Consider the following 19,970-nt stretch of genomic DNA (forward strand, 5'->3'; position numbering starts at 1 on the left):
GGTGTATCCTCATCGCAACACACAAAATCAGAGTTCTGCATTTATGTGATAAACTTATGAAAAAATAAATCAGACCCTTAGAATTGGCATACTTGGGCAGATATGTACATTGATATATGCATCTTATAATCCCATATGCATTGCTGGGTGGTATACTCCTGGAATTCCTGACATAGACGCTAAATGTGCCTATGAAGTTACATATGGAGGAGCATAGTTCTATTCTATGCAACACTATCCAGTTCTAAAATGTATGCCGTGTAATGACCATTCTTCACAATGGGAGCCTATGGGTGACAGATGCCACTGAATGCATTCACTGCATGATTGGTGTCATATCAGATTAAGGAATTGAAACAAAATATCCAAAAATGCTTCTCAGAGCAGAGAGACTCATGTAAAAGCCCAAAATATAACACACTGTCATAGTTACTTTCTAACGAGTCAAAGAATTGGTTGCATTTGCTCAGTAATCTAATTTTTTTGGAAATATCACATGCAGTGGAAACATTATTATTTCCGGATTATTAGGTGCTAGATTAAGGGAATGACTGTTTCTTGCCTTAGAAGGATTATTTCTGTGTATCTTTTTTTCCCATATAACCTTCCGCTATATAAAAAGGAGTAAAGTTTACTTTGTCGTGCCGTTTCTGCATGGCAGAGCATTTCTAGATTTTCAGGAAAGTGCCAGATTCAAGCCTTTTCTGCTTCTATTGCCATAAATCTTTGTAGACATTTTCCTCCTAAAATGTGACCACTTTGTGTCACTGTCAGCGTATATCAGATTTTGGTGAAGGATCTCTTCAAGTAAAAGGTCACTTGTCTTTAGTGACTTTCTTTTCCTGTGCATGGCCTTTCCATGACGTTCCACCGAGTGGAAGGTGAATAAAGCTGAACTGCTATTTTTTTCGCTCTCTCTTTTTAATTTCGCAGACTTCAGAAAGCATCGCGCTATGTTTGTGTTACTCGAGCTCCTCATGGCCAGACGGGCACACAATGAGAAATCCAATATGCTATTTGTTATAGTTCAGCACAACGCATTTAATCAATATATGCAGGGGAGACTGAAGCCAAGTGATTTGTATTGAAGTAATGCAGTTTGGTAGTCTCAGCCTTATAAATAAATGTACAAACTGAATATTAATTATTTACTGTTGCTCGCTAATCTGGATATCATCTGCTGCATGCACTTATGGGTGTAGCCGCCAGATTTGACTCATTATGCATAACAAGTTACAGACATTTATCATTATATACAAATTACAGAATATCAAGTGACTGTGACTTTACGATGTCTGCTTACAATGAGCAATCCCATAATAGAAACCTAGCTTACAATTAGCAGATACATCATTATGTAGCTGAACAATAAGTAATCCATTAGAATGATAACTGATTATTTAGACTCTAAACGCTGCAAGTCTCAGCCTGAGAGAACAGAAAACATGACTCCTAAGAAAGGTCGTAATATGTCATTTTCTCAGTGCAATCTTGTATGACGATGCTCTGGATGCTGAGCAATTACACAGAAAGAATGTAATTAATTACTAATAATAAAAAAAAAAGTTGGTGAATAATTCTTTTAAGAACTTTGAGAAATGAATAATATCATTTAACTATTTAATCTCTCAGAAGCAACCAAATAGCATGGACATTTAAGCAGCAACAACCTGATTTCTTACAATGGAGCTTCCTTTAGGTTTTTATTCAATGCTGTGAATGTAATAAAAGAACTAACAGAGTAGAATTTGTTTTAATAATTAATTAGCTATGCCTGCCAATGACAATTAATAGAGGGATTACTCCACTATAGGACAATATGCAGTCATTACACATTGTGGTTTGTAGATATGTTAAGCATGAATTATAATAACCAGTAGATAGGGTTGAAGTAAAAAAAAAAAATACTCAACATGTTAAAGACTAAATTAAGTGAATGTATAGAGGAATCTAGTATTTTACTGTATATTAACCAGAAATGAGGACATTTTTACAGTCACTAGAAATGTATATAATTGCATAGTAACACTTTTTACCTGGATTTTATTACTTTTCTCTCCATATGCCACTTAATAAAATATTAGTGACTATCGGATGGATGATTTCCTCAGTACACATAACATTGTTGGTTATAGATACTTTAGTAATAAAAAATGTATAATTGGTGGAGAAAGCTTGAACTTGATGTTCCGTGGTCTTTTTTCAACCTACGGTATGTAACTATGACACAACTAGCTGCAAAATAGTAAGAGTATCAATGCCATAAAAGCCAAAGTAAAAGAACTTGCCTCCCCAAAGCTTGATTAAGGGCTCGGTATGCTTGGATCTCATACCACTGGCTCCCAGGTAGAAGTCCTCTAGTTTTGGAGTATTGATCATTATATTTCCTTTTCAGTTCAACCTACAATGAATAAGATAAAAACAGAAATCATAGTAAGAGAGAGTATAAATATATCACGAGTCAAAGACCTCAATGTTTCGCTGCTTGTATGCTTCACAAATACAGCTTCCACTTCTCTTGCTGAATAATTAGTCATTTGCATTACCTAACATACACGAGACACACAGTGGGTTAAATGCCCAAAAGAAACTTCACACAAAATCCCAAATGGGCTGCTTGTATATATTGGCATGTTTCCTGGCTGCAAGGAATGTAATATTAATAAAATTCTATGGCTGTTACTCATATTATTTGGAATAGCTAAGCAGACTTAACATGACGGTAATGTACTTCTATTAGCACTCAGAAGATCTAAAGCAAAAGGGTTTTTTTCCTTTTTTTTTTAACCATTCAGTCCTACATGTTGACACTACTTTCATAGCATGCCACATTTCTAACTGAACTTGTCACACACAGAACTGATATTTCTTTTATCTATTCTGTGACAAAGTATTGTCCAAGTTGTGTTTCCAATTCCAGAGTATCTAAATTAAGGCGGAATAAGAGCCTGGAAGAGAAAATGCAAAACACATGAAACTTAATCCTAGACTCCAACCAGGTTAGATAGATTCTTTCAGAAACAACAAAATCCATAAAATGGAGATGTGCAGAACTGCATTGCAGTGTGAATGCAGAATCATATGAATGAATATAATTGCTATGAGAAAAAAACTAAAACAAAAAAAGTTTACTATATATTTTAGTCTGAGTGTTAACATGACCTATACATTTATTGTCTTTAAGGCCAGGTCCATACTGTTTTTATTCCACATTTAGACTTTTTTTTAAGAATAAAAAGGCAAAAAGGTGGAAATAAAAGAAAGAAAAAAACAGGAAGTTCTTAATTAGATGGAGTTAGATATAGGGAATAAAATACATGGATTTATCCCACAATATTATATGTATACAAGAAATAAAAGGCGACGTAAAACGTGTATAATCTAAATCATTAAGAGCTAGCACAAATAGTTCACATGGGGTTTGCAGAGGACTAGGACCATTAAATACATCCATTCTATTATGTAAATCTACTATATTAAATAAAACAAGCATTAAAAGTATTTATTTCTCTACATATAGGTTAAGACTTAAAATCTAGATACTAAATCAATGCTCATTTAAATCTATTTCTAATACAATCTTGAATAGTAAACTTGTTTGAGAAAATTGGTGCCAATGTTAAAAACAATATAATAAAGTCACAATATAGTAGATAAATACAGCAGAGAAATGGGTCAAGTGCATAAAGCGCAACATTTATTTCTTGTAAAATCAATGTGAAACAACCCAGAGAAGGATCTTAGGATAATAATTTGACATCATTTACCTACTTTAGATGCACTGTGGACATTATTATGTGAAACAATGAACATAAGTACATCTGTATAATAATAAGGCTGCGTTCCCACGTTGAGTTTCTGGTGAGTTTTTTAAGCAGCGTTTTTCAAAAAAAATACAAGTAACCTATTTTACTTAATGGGTGCAGAAAATCTGCAACATCTAAAACGCATCAAAAGCTCATTGTGGGAACGTAGCCTAATAATAATAATAAAACCTGTGCACTATAGCATATACCACATTACCATTGTGGCTCATTTCCACATGCATTTATAAAGCTCTACTGTGATAAGAAATCAGTTCTGTGACGAACAAGTAACAAATATACCTTGACAATACCAGAAAGGCGGACAGGTATAAACTGGCTCTAAATTGCCAGGATGCCCCAGTTCCACTAGCAGTGCGCTTTGGCATGGTAACAAGTTTTGACAAACATCACAAATCCCTGATTGTAAAAGTTTGAAATCTGCAAACAGAGTTTTATGGGGTTTTGAGTGAAATGCTGCGCCGGAAAGCTTTCATTCGTTTTTTTTTCTCTTGTGGATTGCTCTTTTGTACAGTGTTAACCTTTTTAAACTGACAGCTGAAGGGACACGCTTCAGGAAAAATACAGAAGACTTCTAACTATTTCTGACAGGTAATTTTCAACATGGGTTGGGGTACAAAATTTTATTTTCTGTACCTATGCCCTTTCAAACAAACTGTCAAATTTACAAATTCAAACTTTCAAGCCAGACAGTAAATTGAATTTGATTCTGCAGATTTAATAGTTGCCTCAGTCAGAGAAAACTCATGTGGCAGAATGGTGCATGTTCTCTAAAGTGAAAGGTGGAAAAAAAAAAAAAAGACACTCCAAAAGCTTGAACACATTGCTTGTGTGAAAGGCAAAAATATAGTACAGATGTCTCACATCAGCACAACATGACTAAAGACACAATATAAATGAAGACAGGTAGGCCTACATGTTAGTAGATAAAAGGACAATACAGCAGAATAAGCATCCTCATACATCTAATGTCTGCAACTAAACACATACATTACTTTATAGGTCTTTATTGTACAGTAGGTTTTCATAACCTGAAGAAAAAATCTATTAGTATTTGGCTTGCATTAAGTCTTGGCTTCCATCACAAGTTATGGAGGAAAAGTTAAAGAGCGACAGAAATAGGTTATTGCAAATATATTTAAGTCCAAGTTATGTGTCCATAATATAGTTGTAGGGTGAACATAGGGATTGCAAGCTTAAAACTTTCACATGAGCCAATATTATGATGCTAAGGCCTCATTTACAGCGGAGGTAAGATAAACACTATTTACGTGCATTGGTATGGTGTAACTGAGACAATGGGGCATATCATAATTCTTAGACAGTGCAAACTTGGACAAGACAGTCAGAAAATGTACCAGATTTATCAGTGGTTCATATTGTTTGATAAATCTTTGATATATTTACACCACCTATTATTTTATGCCGGAAATTTGAGCTAAAATTTTGATGGGCGGTGTCACATGTGAGACCATGATCCTTTCCAGCGAGACTACACCCTCTTGTTGGACAAGGTGCAGAAAATATCTAAAACACAAATATAGTGCAGGTCATGAAAGACAGTTTTATGGCACAAATTATGCTAGAATTCTGGTGCATTTAGTTATGATTCCTGTCCTCCATATGGAACAATATATAAACAATATAAAAATACCAAAAACACTTATTTCTTTAAGGCCACATTCACACGTTCAGTATTTGACATCATTATTTGTAAGTCAAAACCAGGAGAGGAACAATCAGAGGAAAAGTATAATAGAAACACGTCACCACTTTTGCATTTTTCACCCACTCCTGGTTTTGGCTTACAAATGCGGAGTTAAAATACTGACCAAATACTGAACGTATGAAAGTGACCTAAAAGCAAGTAAACTACAAATGTTGTACCAGAAAGCAATCTACAGATTCTAAGGAGGATCCAGTTATACTATTCTCTTGCATTAAACAACAATGTACCACTCACCATAAGTTATCTTGCTGCCATACTAACTATCCATTTTCCCATGTTAACTCACCACAACAAGTACCAAAAAGGCAAACGGACATGCAGCAGAGGTAAAAGATATGTTCAACTTTGAAATTAATTTTTAATTATCCTAGTGCATCTAAAATGAAAAATGAAGGCTTTTTGTAATAGGCCAGAATTAAAAATGTCCTACCGTTTTGTTTCTACAGTTCCTATACAGATCTAAGTGACTGACTAGTAACAGACAAATAATTGCTATATAGTCTAATGTTCAAACTCCCTTCAGTCTTGCTAACCTACTAAATGAATGTTAGCATAAAGTCGATGACAAATGGAAGTAAACATGACTGAAGGATCAGACTATACAGACTTTTGTTTGCTGACTATGATGATGTATAATCTTCATAACTGTAGAAACAGAACGAAACGAGCTGTAGAAAGAATCCAATACAGTAACTGTAGAAAAAGAGGGATAGAGGAGCGGTAGGAAAAGCATAGAGAAGCTGTAGAATCAGAACGATAGAGGAGCTGTAGAAACAGAACAATAGAGGATCTGCAGAAACAGAACTTTAGAAGGGCTGTAGAAATATACCAATAGAGGAGCTGTAGAAATAGACCGATAGAGGAGCGGTAGAAACGGAACAATAGAGGAGTGGTAGAAACAGAACGATAGAGAAGCTGTAGAAACAGAACGATAGAGGTGCTGTAGAAACAGAACGATAGAGGTGCTGTAGAAACAGAACAATAGAGGAACTGCAGAAACAGAACTTTAGAAGGGCTGTAGAAATAGACCGACAGAGGAGCTGTAGAAATAGACCGATAGAGGAGCGGTAGAAACAGAACTATAGAGAAGCTGTAGAAACAGAACGATAGAGGTGCTGTAGAATCAGAACGATAGAGGAGCTGTAAAAATAGAAAGAAAGAAAGAGGAACTGTAAAAATAGAACAATAGTGGAGCTGTAGAAACAGAAGGATAGAGGAACTGTAGAAACAGAACGATAGAGGAGCTGTAAAAATAGAACAATAGAGGAGCTGAAGAAACAGAATAATATAGGCGCTGAAGAAACAGAACGATAAAGGCGCTAAAGAAACATAATAATAAATGAGCTCAAGAAACAGAACAATAGAACATTTTAATTAACACTATTTAATACAGTTGCTTTACAGGCATTGATGCAATAAAACATTTTGGCTGCGACTGTGTACAGTAAATGGCCTTTAATTATTATGGTAGAGTCAGTTTGTCACTTGGCATATCTCACTATGATATGAAATGTGTTCTCCATCTTTTTTGTGCACTACAGATAAATCCTGTGTCAGATTTATTATTGTACATAAAAGAAAGAAATTAAATCCAGCTCTATTACATCTCTATACCTAGTGGGAAAGAACATTCTTCCTTACATTTGCTAAGTTTCTTTTAGCTAAGTTTTATTAAAGAAGCATGTTGGTCAAGAAGTCACATTTTAAAGAATAGTCCACTCTGAAATGTGTTTCCTGGTATTTCCGAGTCTCCTTATATTACTCAATGAAGATCCAGAAGGAACAGAGACTCTGATTCTAAAAGAAGATAGGCTGGGTATATTAGAATCTGGAGGGCTCGGGTAGGGCTTGGAGCTCCATTTGCACTTAGACTAGTCTGTTTACATAGCGAAATAAAAGAGACATTTACACATTGCGCACAGAATATCCATCTAAATGTAATACATTTTCAAAGACTATGATGATAAGGCAATGTACAGAATGATAAGTCTCGGCTTCCATTAAACTTGCCACATACTGTAAGAATAAATCCTCCTGTCTATATCATAAGTCTGTAAACCCCTATTGGCAAAGGGTTACAAACACTGCTAATTATTGCTGAGTGACAAGACAAATAAAGGTCACCAAATTTTAACTTTTCTGCTTAAATAAGCAAAGTTGATGTTACATCTTGCAAAAATCATGTTTTGGCATGATAGGCCTATGTGAATTGCTGTGGGTTAAAGATTCATTAGAGCCCTGGCAAAGGTATATTAGGAAGAAAAGAAACCTCCTGTCAGTTTAATGCAATCAGAATCCATTTCATTGTATAACTTCACATTTGCAGGCATCAAATAAACGCCCAATTCAAAATGACAGGTTGCATATGTGAAAAAGCCACTCTCCCCTGCTAGCAAATATCCTCAATGTGCAGCAAACCACAGGCTAGGGATTAGTTAAAATGTCAAAAGACAGCCTTTTACCTGATCATCCTTAAAAATGTACTCTTAGCTATCAGGCATGCTTTACAGACAAAGGGCTGCAGCGAGGAAGCGGCAGACGGCCTGTGGCAAGCTCTGCCATCTTGTAGCTGTCAAACAGATTTAGACTTTGATCCTTCTAGGAGGTCGTGACTACACTGTCTTCCTATTAGTTTGTGTCTCACAGTATTATACCTGATAGCCATGATGTGCTGTACGCATAATTAGGCTAATTCTACCCGCCTGTGTACATTTCTGCATCAAGATCTACACGCAGGTTTCAAAAGATTGTACTGTAACCTGACAAATTAGAAAATGGAAGAATGTGTTTCTTTTGTTAATGTGTATCTTTTATTAGGTTTGTGATGGCATCAGGTGCAGCAGGGGCCTGTTTCTTTTATTAGACTACAGAGTGCCTGTCACTCCTTTTCTTTGTGTTTGGAGCAATCATTATACAATCATATGATATGTATTCCGACTGGCCAGCCTTCCAAAGCTGATCAAATAGCACCATGACACGCTGAAAATCCCGAGTATAAGCAGTGAACCACTAAAAGCAGCCCCTTTATTTTCTAGAACGCTGCATTGTGCCATTCTGGTATCATTCCTTCTGACAATGACTATTTTCATTTTCCTTTTGCAATAAGGTGTACTCTGTTCGGTGCAATACTGTACATCCCACTGACGAGAAAAATTGTTCCACCCAAATCTCAATTTATTTGGATATTTCCTGGAGGAATAACAGAGGAATGAAACAAAATGATAGAGTTGCATTGTTACTTTATAAAAAATGGAACTATTCGCTTAAACACGTCAGGAGAGCCAACAAGACGTCTTCCACGGCTAGTGTCTACAGTATTATACTATATTCTTGCGGCCCCTTCAGTTCTAAATACAGACAAGTTTATTCTCTACAGAAGTCTGCCTACTATAGGCTCCCATAAATCTAAACTTATTCAGGATTATCCAAGATGTGGTTAATTTTTTTTATCAGCAATCCTCCAATTCAACCTATAATAACATATTTCTTGTATTTTTGTGTAGTTAGGATGTATTCACACATTCTTTTACTAAATGTGCAATTGGATAAATAAAATGTTATCACTATAATAGCATCAGGGTAACCATTACAATAATGTACTCCTCAAGCATAAACCATGTTTCTACCTGCTTCTTATTGCCCAAGAGAACAACTTAAAAACCACAGAAGAAAAATCAAACCTAGTATTTTATCACTCACAAACTTGCTTCATCTTCTGCCAGAATCAGAGCTTGTAACATAAACTGCATACAGAAAAGCCAAACTGGAGCATACAAGGAATGTGCATTAGGGGTACTGACTGCCGAATCTAGTGTAAACATTGTATCTACGGTGGGATCACGAGATAGTTACTCATTTAGTGTAATGAATTTAAAGGATGGATTCATCTGTGGGGGGATGACCTTATAAGAAGCCTTACTAACTCTTTAATAGTAATTATTACATTTTACAATTATGAGATACTTATTAAATATTTTGCCTCTATATTGCGAATTAATGATATGTAGGGTTTAGCAAAATGATTTGCAAAACCATGGTCTAGAGGCCATGTCAGTAGTCCCTGGCGGCTGGACCAGTGCAGTGCGAAGCTCTACCTTCTGCAGCATACACAATGTCTCTACTGATCAGTAGGCTTGGCGTCATTACAATGTGGCGCGGTAATGCATGCATGATATTGCAAGGGTCTACTAATCAGAAAAGGTGCTGGGGATGTTGCTGGTACCAAGTGGTTTGCGGTGCTCTGGTCTGGCGGCGACGGACTACGGATGTGGCCCTTGAATGGAAACACTGATCATAAAATAGCTTAAAATCTAAAACAAAATGTAAAGCTAAGATTTAGTTGTGCTTTTTGTTCGAAAACATAAGGGATGTTGTTACATGCAGAATTAAGAGCAACACTAGTTTAAGGAATGCAATTATATGCGGTTCCTTAATATCCTTTCCTTTATTTCAGCAAGAAGCAGCAATCTTTAAATAAAGCAAGGAAGTTGTAGAAAAATCTAATTCTATGTGACAGCCTGCTATCCACACAATGGCATAGCAATTCTGTAAGAACATCTAAATAAAAGCATCACTACAAATTGCTCTATCATTTTGTGTCTACAGCTCATATGCAGAGTCATGTGTACATCTAGTATTCTGTGAGAAAAAGGGGAACAATAGTTACAATTAATTTCCTATGCCCTAAGACTGGAGAAGTGCAGGGACGACAAATAAAAAGTTGTTAAAAATTAAAGGTGTAGAAAATCATCCACATTATTTGCCGAGGTTTTAATTCAATCTGCTAACTTACTGCACAGCTGTAAAAAACAAAAAACAAAAACTTCAAAAGGCACCGACTTCATAGTGCATGTCATAACTAACAAATGTTAAGAGGCTGTACTTGAGAAATGTAATTTTCAGTGGTAGCACTGCTGTACAGAAACAAGTGAGGCAACGCTACTATTGGGACCACCAAAACTTTTCTTCATAATGAGGTGCCGGGATAAAGTACATTTCAATGGAGACAATTGTTGACAGATGTGATTCTCTTCTGAGTAAAGTGATTTCACACATCATTACTTCCCATCTACATCCAAATATTGATAATGAAACGCACAAATATATTATAGGATGTTCAGAGAACTAGCCAGTTCAAAGCACATTTTACAAACAGTCTTGCATGGAGATTAACTCTTCTGGGACTGAACTCTTTAGAAATGAGGTGTTTTAAGCCAATGTTTATGTAACACTTTCCATTTTTCACATCCTAGATTATCTACTGGTCTCATCACGAAGCCTATATTTCACTACTAGGCAAGACATCATTATCTCCTTATTAGAAATCAGCTTATCTAATGGATGTAAAGGGTATTTATAAATATAACGCAGCAGAACTTTATTTTCTTCCCTTTCCACACACAAATCTATGATGATTATCATTCAGTAGTTACGTTTCTTGCTTTTAGTTATGTAAGCATTGTAATATACCGGTACTTGGGTTGATTACGGAGAAGGTCAAATTGCTGATTAGACAAGGAAGAAATTAATCTCTGGTTTAGATCCTTCCCAGTAATGATAGTGATGTAACAAATAGAATCTAGGACAAAAATTGCATCATACGCCTATAACATGACATGCAATAAGAATCTTACACCTTGATAAGCAAGTATTAAAGGGCTTCTACCAAGATTAAATGTTATCCTCTGTCTATAGGATAAGGGACGGATTGCTGCTGGGCCAACTACCGGCATCCACAGCGATTAGTGCATTACTGCTTATCATATGGATAGGGAATAACTGTCAAACGCTGCAAAAAATTCTATAAGATGAAAGTATCAGGCATACATTAAGTTAAGCATTCAAGGTCATTACGACACACAAACACTGTATAAATGGTCGAGCACTATTTTTCTCATCTAATAATCATAGAAAATCACAAATTAATTTATTTGTAAGGTCCCAAATCACAAAATAAAAAGTTAATACAGAGGCCCGGATTGATCAAGTCTTGTTGAGGAGGCAGGTTGAAGTACAAGGCATGTAAATCAGGCAAGGAGCACAGTGTTGTGCGCCCCAATGTGCCCCTTTGCCCCTTGCCACAACTCATCATGAATTTGACAAGCAGGGGTTGCCACACCTTGTCACGCCTTACCACGCTGAAAATGGAGTGAAAATGCCAAAAGTCGCATAGTTTTTGCGACTTTCAATGCTTTTTGTGTCAGTTTTCTGCCATAAACGCTTTGATGAATTGGGGAAAAAGTCTTACTTTTTTTTTTTAAAAGGAAGAGGAATTTCATAATTGGTTCTTTGCTCACTCTTGTGCTTCTATGACAAACCATATTTAAATTGCAGTTCTTTGCTGGAAGTAGGTGAAGGATTTTGGATAATCATAGGTCAGACTAAATGGAATTTACTATACGTATTTATGATATTTTGTTTTCTTTTAACCCCTTCATGACCAGGCCATTTTCCGTTTCTTTGCTTTTGTTTTTTCGTTGTTCTGAATGATATTTACTTTAGTAAACAATACACTGCAAAAAGGGAATCAAAACTTTTATTGCGACAAAATGATTGAATGATTGTTTTTTGAGTTTTGTTTTTTATGATGTTCATTGTGTAGTACAGAGGACCAGGTAACACAATTCTTCAGGCAGGTCATTACGATTACTGCAATACCAAGGATGTATACTTTTTTTTATTTAAAAAATGTGGAAATTAAAAAAAAATAAATAAAAAAATTATTGTCTGGGCAAAAGCTTAGGGCCACATGAAAAATCATGAAACCCAGCAGAATAATTTGTAAGTTGTATTTTCATAAATGCACAAGTTGATCACAACATATTAGGCACCTAAATAGCATATACAGTCAAGGCCGAAAGTGTTGGCTCTCTTGAAATTGTTCCAGAAATGAAGTATTTCTCCCAGAAAATTATAAATGTTTTGTTATACACATGTTTATTTCCTTTGTGTGTATTGGAACAACACAAAAAAACAGAGGAAAAAAAAAGCAAATTGGATGCAATTTCACACAAACCCCAAAAATTGACAGGACAAAATTGTTGCCACCTCTCCAAATTTGTGGGTAAAGAACTTTGCTTTAAGCATGTGATGCTCATTCAAACTCACTCAAAGAGAAAAGGCTCTATAAAGACAACTGAAACATAGCTGGTGTTTGTGAATATATGATCCTTCCTTTTTAACTATTTTGGATGTGCTGCCTTCTTTTTTGGATATCTTCAATAGGAAGCTTTACCAGTTTCCTTGTAGGAGATTTGCATCCATTTAAGCAGTGCTGCTGCTTTTCTGGATATACAGTGCTGTGAAAAAAGTGTTTGCTCATTTCCTGATTTATTACTCTTTTGCATGTTTGTTACACTTAAATGTTTCACATCACAAAACAAATTTAAATTTTAGACAAAGACAACACAAGTAAACTCAAGATGCAGTTTTTAAATGAAGGTCTTTATTATTAAGGGAAAAATAAATCCAAACCCAAAGGGCCCTGTGTGAAAAAGTGATTGTCCCCCCTTAAAACATAAATTAACTGTGGTTTATCACATCTTTGGGAAGCGGAATTCAATTTCCCTAGCCACACACAAGCTTGATTACTTGCACATCTATGCTCAATAAAGAAATTACTTAAATAGCAACTGCCTGACAAAGTTAAGTAGACCAAAAGATCCTCAAAAGCTAGCTATCATGCTCTGATCCAAAGAAATTCAGGGACAAATGAGAAACAAAGTAATGGAGATCTATCAGTCTGGAAAAGGTTATAAAACCACTTCAAAAGCTTTGGGATTCCAGTGAACCACAGTGGGAGCCATTATCCACAAATGGCGAAAACGTGGGACAGTGGTGAACCTTCCCAGGAGTGACGGTCAACTAAAATTACCCCAAGAGTGCAGCGACGACTCATCCAAGAGGTCACAAAAGATCCCACAACAACATCCAAAGAACTGAAGGCCTCACTTGCCTCAGTTAAGGTCCGTGTTCATGACTCCACCATAAGAAAGACTGGGCAAAAAAATGGCATCCATGGCAGCGTTCCAAGATGAAAACCACTGCTGAGCAAAAAGAAAATAAAGGCTCATCTCAGTTTTGCCAGAAAACATCTTAATGATAGCCAAGACTTTTGGGAGAATACTCTGTGGACCGAAGAGACAGAAGTTGAACTTTTTGAAAGTTGTTTGTCCCATTACATCTGGCATAGAAGTAACCCAGCATTTCAGAAAAGGAACATCATACCATCAGTAAAATATGGTGGTAGTAGTGTGATGGTCTGAAGCTTTATTGTTGCTTCAGGACCTGGAAGACTTGCTGTGGTAAATGGAACCATGAATTCTGCTGTCTACCAAAAAATCTTGAAGGAGAATGTCTGGCCATCTATTTGTGACCTCAAGCTAAAGCCCACTTGGGTTATGCAGCAGGACAATGATCCAAAACACACCAGCAAGTCCACCTCTGAATGGGTTAAGAAAAACAAAATTAAGACTTTGAACTGTCAAAGTCCTGACCTTAATCCGATTGAGATAATGTGGCATGACCTTAAAAAGGCAGTTCCTGCTTGAAACCCTTCAATATCGCTGCATTACAACAATTTTACAAAGCTGATTGGGCCAAATTTCCTCCAGAGAATTGTAAAAAACTCATTGCCAGTTATCGCAAACGCTTGATTGCAGTTGTTTAGGGGTCAATCAGTTTTTCACACAGGGCCCTGTAAGTTTGGATTTCTTTTTCCCTCAATAATAAATACCTTCATTTAAAAACTGCATTTTGTGGGTACTTGCGTTATCTTTGTCTAATATTTAAATTTGTTTTGTGATCTGAAACATTTAAGCGTGACAAACATACAACAGAATAATAAACCAGGAGGGGGGCATACACTTTTTTACACCACTGTAATATTATATATTTTGTGCAAATTTTTAGGTTTCACCCCCAGGGAATAAATCCCTTTGATGTGAGTGTAACATGCACAAATTTTCGCAACACTGTTTACTGGTGGCTCAATCATCACAAAACTAACAATTATTTGAAATAAATGTCTTGCAGCAAAGTAAATGTACAATTTTACAAGTAGTTCCATGGTTTCACTTTTTTTAACGAAACTCTTTATTTGGTTCAGGATAGTCATGGCAATGCTTCTCCACACACACTGGAGAATAAACTGTTTCTAGTCTTCTTGCGTGCTCAGTGACTAGTAGAATGTACTCAGGTAGTAGAATGTACTCAGGAGTGCAATGGAGCATTTGGCAGCATCATTAACGATTTTCAATCTGGCGACTTTTGAGGATGCATTGATGTAACTTGCATTAGTGTGCAACAGACAAGGATCGTGATGAAGAAAATCTTGGTTTATTTCCAGTGCAAACAAACAGTTTTTTTGTGTTGACGACATGAAGTGATGAAGCTTCTTGAGTGACACAAGGTCTTTGGCAAGCTACACGCGAGTTGAGCAGACATCGTTGTTTTCCTTCTGCAGAGCCAGTACGATCTCAATCTTTTCTACAGTTGGAACCTCATTGTCAAAAAAAGCCAGACCCACTATAATCTCACTCAGGTACCACAATTGTCTGTTGAAAGTTTTTATTGCTGCCTCAGCAACAAGTGTGTTGATTCCTTTGTATGCTACGAGTTCTTGCAGTAATGTCAAATCATTTTGCCGCGATGTGGCTCGGATCTGACAGAGGTACTATAAGCAGACAGTAAAAGTGCAAAATTGATGCAGATTTGATATTGGATATTGGTGATTAAACGTGAAGATCTTTAGAGTGTATCACTTTGGCCATCCATCGGGCCCGATGGTAGGTGCGTGGCATGTTGATGTGTATGTCTGTGTTTACCGGCGAACCAAGCAACAGGAGTGCCAGTGTTAACAATTCCTTGTAATCATCTCTTGGATGGCATTGTGCAAGCTGGTTGGTACAAAATTCAACTAGACACTCCTTAAGTGAACCTAGCTCAGTTAAAACTATGTCAACTTCCATTCCAGCCGAAAACTTGGTTTTATCCAGTTGATTCCAGGCAGCCAAAAATCTCTCAAACAACTTTATATTTGGACCTGTTCATGCTGGCCACAATTTATCAAACACGCTTGCAATAAGTAGCTTGTGAATGTGGTGCCTACATGGCAAACCTAGTAGTTATTTCTGCAGTTTCTGTTGCAAGAGGACGCACGCACAAGCTTTTGTACCAGTGCTACTACTGGTAGTGTCAAATGACATAACCTTCACTTTATCTAATACTAGTAATATTAAATATTCTTTACAAATAACAAATAATTAAATTGGAGAGAGCTTCAAGGAGCAGTGGGGCCCTTATTGCTGCTCTATATTAAAACTACCCAAATCCTATTTTAACGGCTATTAAGTGTTCAAGGGCTGATATTGAGCCACCTTTTACACACAACCAAACTAAATTATTTTTTAAAGGATAGTACAGATCATTATGTGTAACAATTATAGGGGGTTAGACTATGAATCAAACCAATTTTTATTTTTTCTACAGAACGCATTGCCACCATAATAAATTATATATACATACATATATATATATATATATATATATATATATTATACATACATATATACATACATACATATATATGTATATATATATATATATATATATATATATATATATATATATATATATATACACTGCTCAAAATAATAAAGGGAACACTTATACAACAGAATATAACTCCAAGTGAATCAAACTTCTGTGAAATCAAACTGTCCACTTAGGAAGCAACACTGATTGACAATCAATTTCACATGCTGTTGTGCAAATGGAATAGACAATAGATGGAAATTATTGGCAATAATCAAGACACCCTCAATAAAGGAGTGGTTCTGCAGGTGGGAACCACAGACCACATCTCGGTACCTATGCTTTCTGGCTGATGTTTTGGTCACTTTTGAATGTTGGTTGTGGAATTATATACTTAACAAAGAAGTGTGAAACATGAGGACCGCCCCAGGAAAGGAAGACCAAGAGTCACCTCTGCTTCTGAGGATAAGTTTATCCGAGTCACCAGCCTCAGAAATCGCAGGTTAACAGCAGCTCAGATTAGAGACCAGGTCAATGCCACACAGAGTTCTAGCAGCAGACACATCTCTTCAACAACTGTTAAGAGGAGACTTTGTGCAGCAGGCCTTCATGGTAAAATATCTGCTAGGAAACCACTGCTAAGGACAGGCAACAAGCAGTAGAGAATTGTTTGGGCTAAAGAACACAAGGAATGGACATTAGACCAGTGGAAATCTGTGCTTTGGTCTGATGAGTCCAAATTTGAGATCTTTGGTTCGAACCACTGTGTCTTTGTGCGACGCAGAAAAGGTGAACGGATGGACTCTACATGTCTGGTTCCCACCGTGAAGCATGGAGGAGGAGGTGTGATGGTGTGGGGGTGCTTTGCTGGTGACACTGTTTGGGATTTATTCAAAATTGAAGGCATACTGAACCAGCATGGCTACCACAGTATCTTGCAGCGGCATGCTATTCCATTCGGTTTGCGTTTAGTTGGGCCATCATTTATTTTTCAACAGGACAATGACCCCAAACACACCTCCAGGCTGTGTAAGGGCTATTTGACCAAGTGGGAGAGTGATGGGGTGCTACGCCAGATGACCTGGCCTCCACAGTCACCAGACCTGAACCCAATCGAGATGGTTTGGGGTGAGCTGGACCACAGAGTGAAGGCAAAAGGGCCAACAAGTGCTAAGCATCTCTGGGAACTCCTTCAAGACTGTTGGAAGACCATTTCCGGTGACTACCTCTTGAAGCTCATCAAGAGAATGCCAAGAGTGTGCAAAGCAGTCATCAAAGCAAAAGGTGGCTACTTGAAGAACCTAGAATATAAGACATATTTTCAGTTGTTTCACACTTTTTTGTTAAGTATATAATTCCACATGTGTTAATTCATAGTTTTGATGCCTTCAGTGTAAATGTACAATTTTCATAGTCATGAAAATACAGAAAAATCTTTAAATGAGAAGGCGTGTCCAAACTTATGGTCTGTACTGTATATATATATATACACATACATACACACACACACACACACAGTGGGGGCAATAAGTATTTGATCCCTTGCGGTTTTTGTAAGTTTGCCCATTGACAAAGACATGAACAGTCTATAATTTTAAGGGTAGGTTAATTTTAACATTGAGGGGTAGAATATCCAAGAAAATCACATTGTGTAAATTAGATAATTTTTTTGCATTTTGAAGTGAGAAATAAGTATTTGATCCCTCTGGCAAACAACACTTAATACTTGGTGGCAAAACCCTTGTTGGCAAGCACAGCAGACGTTTTTTGTAGTTGATGATGAGGTTTGCGCACATGTCAGGAGGAATTTTGGTCCACTCCTCTTTGTAGATCATCTTTAAATCATTAAGATTTTGAGACTGTCACTTGGCAACTCGGAGCTTCAACTCCCTCCATAAGTTTTCGATGGGATTAAGGTCTGGAGACTGGCTAGGCCACTCCATGACTTTACTGTGCTTCTTTTTGAGCCACTCCTTTGTTGCCTTGGCTGTATGTTTTGGGTCATTGTCCTGCTGGAACACCCAGCCACGACCCATCTTCAATGCTCTTAGTGACGGAAAGAGGTTGTTGGCCAAAATCTTGCGATACATGACCACATCCATCTTCCCTTTAGTACGGTGCAGTCGTCATGTCCCCTTTGCAGAAAAGCACCCTCAAAGTATGTTTCCCCCACCATGCTTCACGGTTGGGACGATGTTTTTAGGGTTGTACTCATCCTTCTTCCTCCAAACACGGCGAATTGAGTTAATGCCAAAGAGCTCAATTTTTGACTCATCTGACCACAGCACCTTCTCCCAGTAACTCACAGAATCATCCAGGTGTTCATTGGCAAACTTCAGACGGGCCTGCACATGTGCCTTTTTGAGCAGGGGGGCCTTGCAGGCACTGCAGGATTTTAAACCTTTAAGGCGTAATGTGTTACCAATGGTTTTCTTGGTGACTGTGGTCCCAGCAGCCTTGAGATCATTAACAAGTTCCCCCCGTGTAGTTTTAGGCTGATCTCTCACCTTCCTCATGATCAAGTATACCCCACTAGGTGAGATTTTGCATGGTGCCCCAGATCTATTTCGATTGACAATCATTTTGTATTTCTTCCATTTTCTTACTATTGCACCAACAGTTGTCTCCTTCTCACCCAGCGTCTTACTTATGGTTTTGTAGCCCATTCCGGCTTTGTGCAGGTCTATGATCGTATCCCTGACTTCCTTAGAAAGCTCTTTGGTCTTGCCCATGTTGCAGAGGTTAGATTAATTGAGTCTGTGGACAGGAGTCTTTTATACATGTGACTATGTAAGACAGCTGTCTTTAATGCAGGTAACGAGTTGTTTAGGAGCGTCTAACTGATCTGTAGGAGCCAGAACTCAATGGTTTGTAGGGGATCAAATACTTATTTCTCACTGCAAAATGCAAAAAAATTAAGTAATTTATACAATGTGATTTTCTTGTTTTTTCTTTTTGGGGATATTCTATCTCTCAATGTTAAAATTAACTTACCCTTAAAATTATAGACTGTTCAAGTCTTTGTCAGTGGGCAAACTTACAAAAACAAACAGCAAGGCATCAAATACTTATTTCCCCCACTGTGTATATATATATAGATATATATCCACAGCTCAAAAACACTGAACACTGAAATACCATATCCGAGATATCACTGAATGAAATATTACAGTTGCAATTTATTCATTACATAGTGGAATGCGTTGAGAACAATAACACATAAAAATGGTCAATGTAAATCAAAATTAATATGCTATGGAGGTCTGGATTTGGAATGATACACAAAATCAAAGTGGAAAATCAAATTACAGGCTGATCCAACTTCAGTGGATATGCCTAAAGACAAGGAAATGATGCTCAGTAGTGTGTGTGGCCTCCACGTGCCTATATGACCTCCCTACAATGCCTGGGCATGCTCGTGATGAGACGGCAGATTTTCTTCTGAGGGATCTCCTCCCAGACCTGGATTAAAGCATTAGTCAACTCCTGGACAGTCTGTGGTGCAACATGGCGTTCGTGGATAGAACGAGACATGATGTCCCAGACGTTCTCGACTGGATTCAGGTCTGAGGAACGAGCAGGCCAGTCCAAAGCATCAATGCCTTCATCATGCAGGTACTGCTGACACACTTCAGCCACATGAGGCCTAGCATCGTCAAGCATCAGATGGAAACCAAGGCCCACTGCACCTGCATATGGTCTCGCAATAGGTCTAAGGATCTCATCCCGGTACCTAATGACAGTCAGGGTACCTCTGGCTAGCACATGGAGGGCTGTGAGGCCCTCCAAAGAAATGCCTCCCCACACTATTACTTACCCACTACCAAACCTGTCATGCTGGAGCATGTTGCGAGGAGCAGAACGTTCTTCATGGCATCTCCAGA

The 19,970-nt window shown here is 37.3% G+C and overlaps 1 protein-coding gene across 2 annotated transcripts in view; it reads right to left on the minus strand.

The window, feature by feature from the left end:
• Positions 1-19,970, minus strand: part of BRIP1 (BRCA1 interacting DNA helicase 1) — a 369,260-nt gene that overhangs the window by 7,828 nt on the left and 341,462 nt on the right. For both annotated transcript variants that reach the window (XM_073665493.1, XM_073665494.1), the window contains exon 17: positions 2,289-2,401. In XM_073665493.1, coding sequence (XP_073521594.1) covers positions 2,289-2,401 — 113 coding nt within the window. The remainder of the gene's footprint in view (positions 1-2,288; positions 2,402-19,970) is intronic.

Source organism: Phyllobates terribilis, unplaced genomic scaffold, assembly GCF_046119375.1.
Source record: "Phyllobates terribilis strain yellow unplaced genomic scaffold, ASM4611937v1 Scaffold_2__4_contigs__length_985480577, whole genome shotgun sequence".
Classification (NCBI taxonomy): Eukaryota; Metazoa; Chordata; class Amphibia; order Anura; family Dendrobatidae; genus Phyllobates; species Phyllobates terribilis.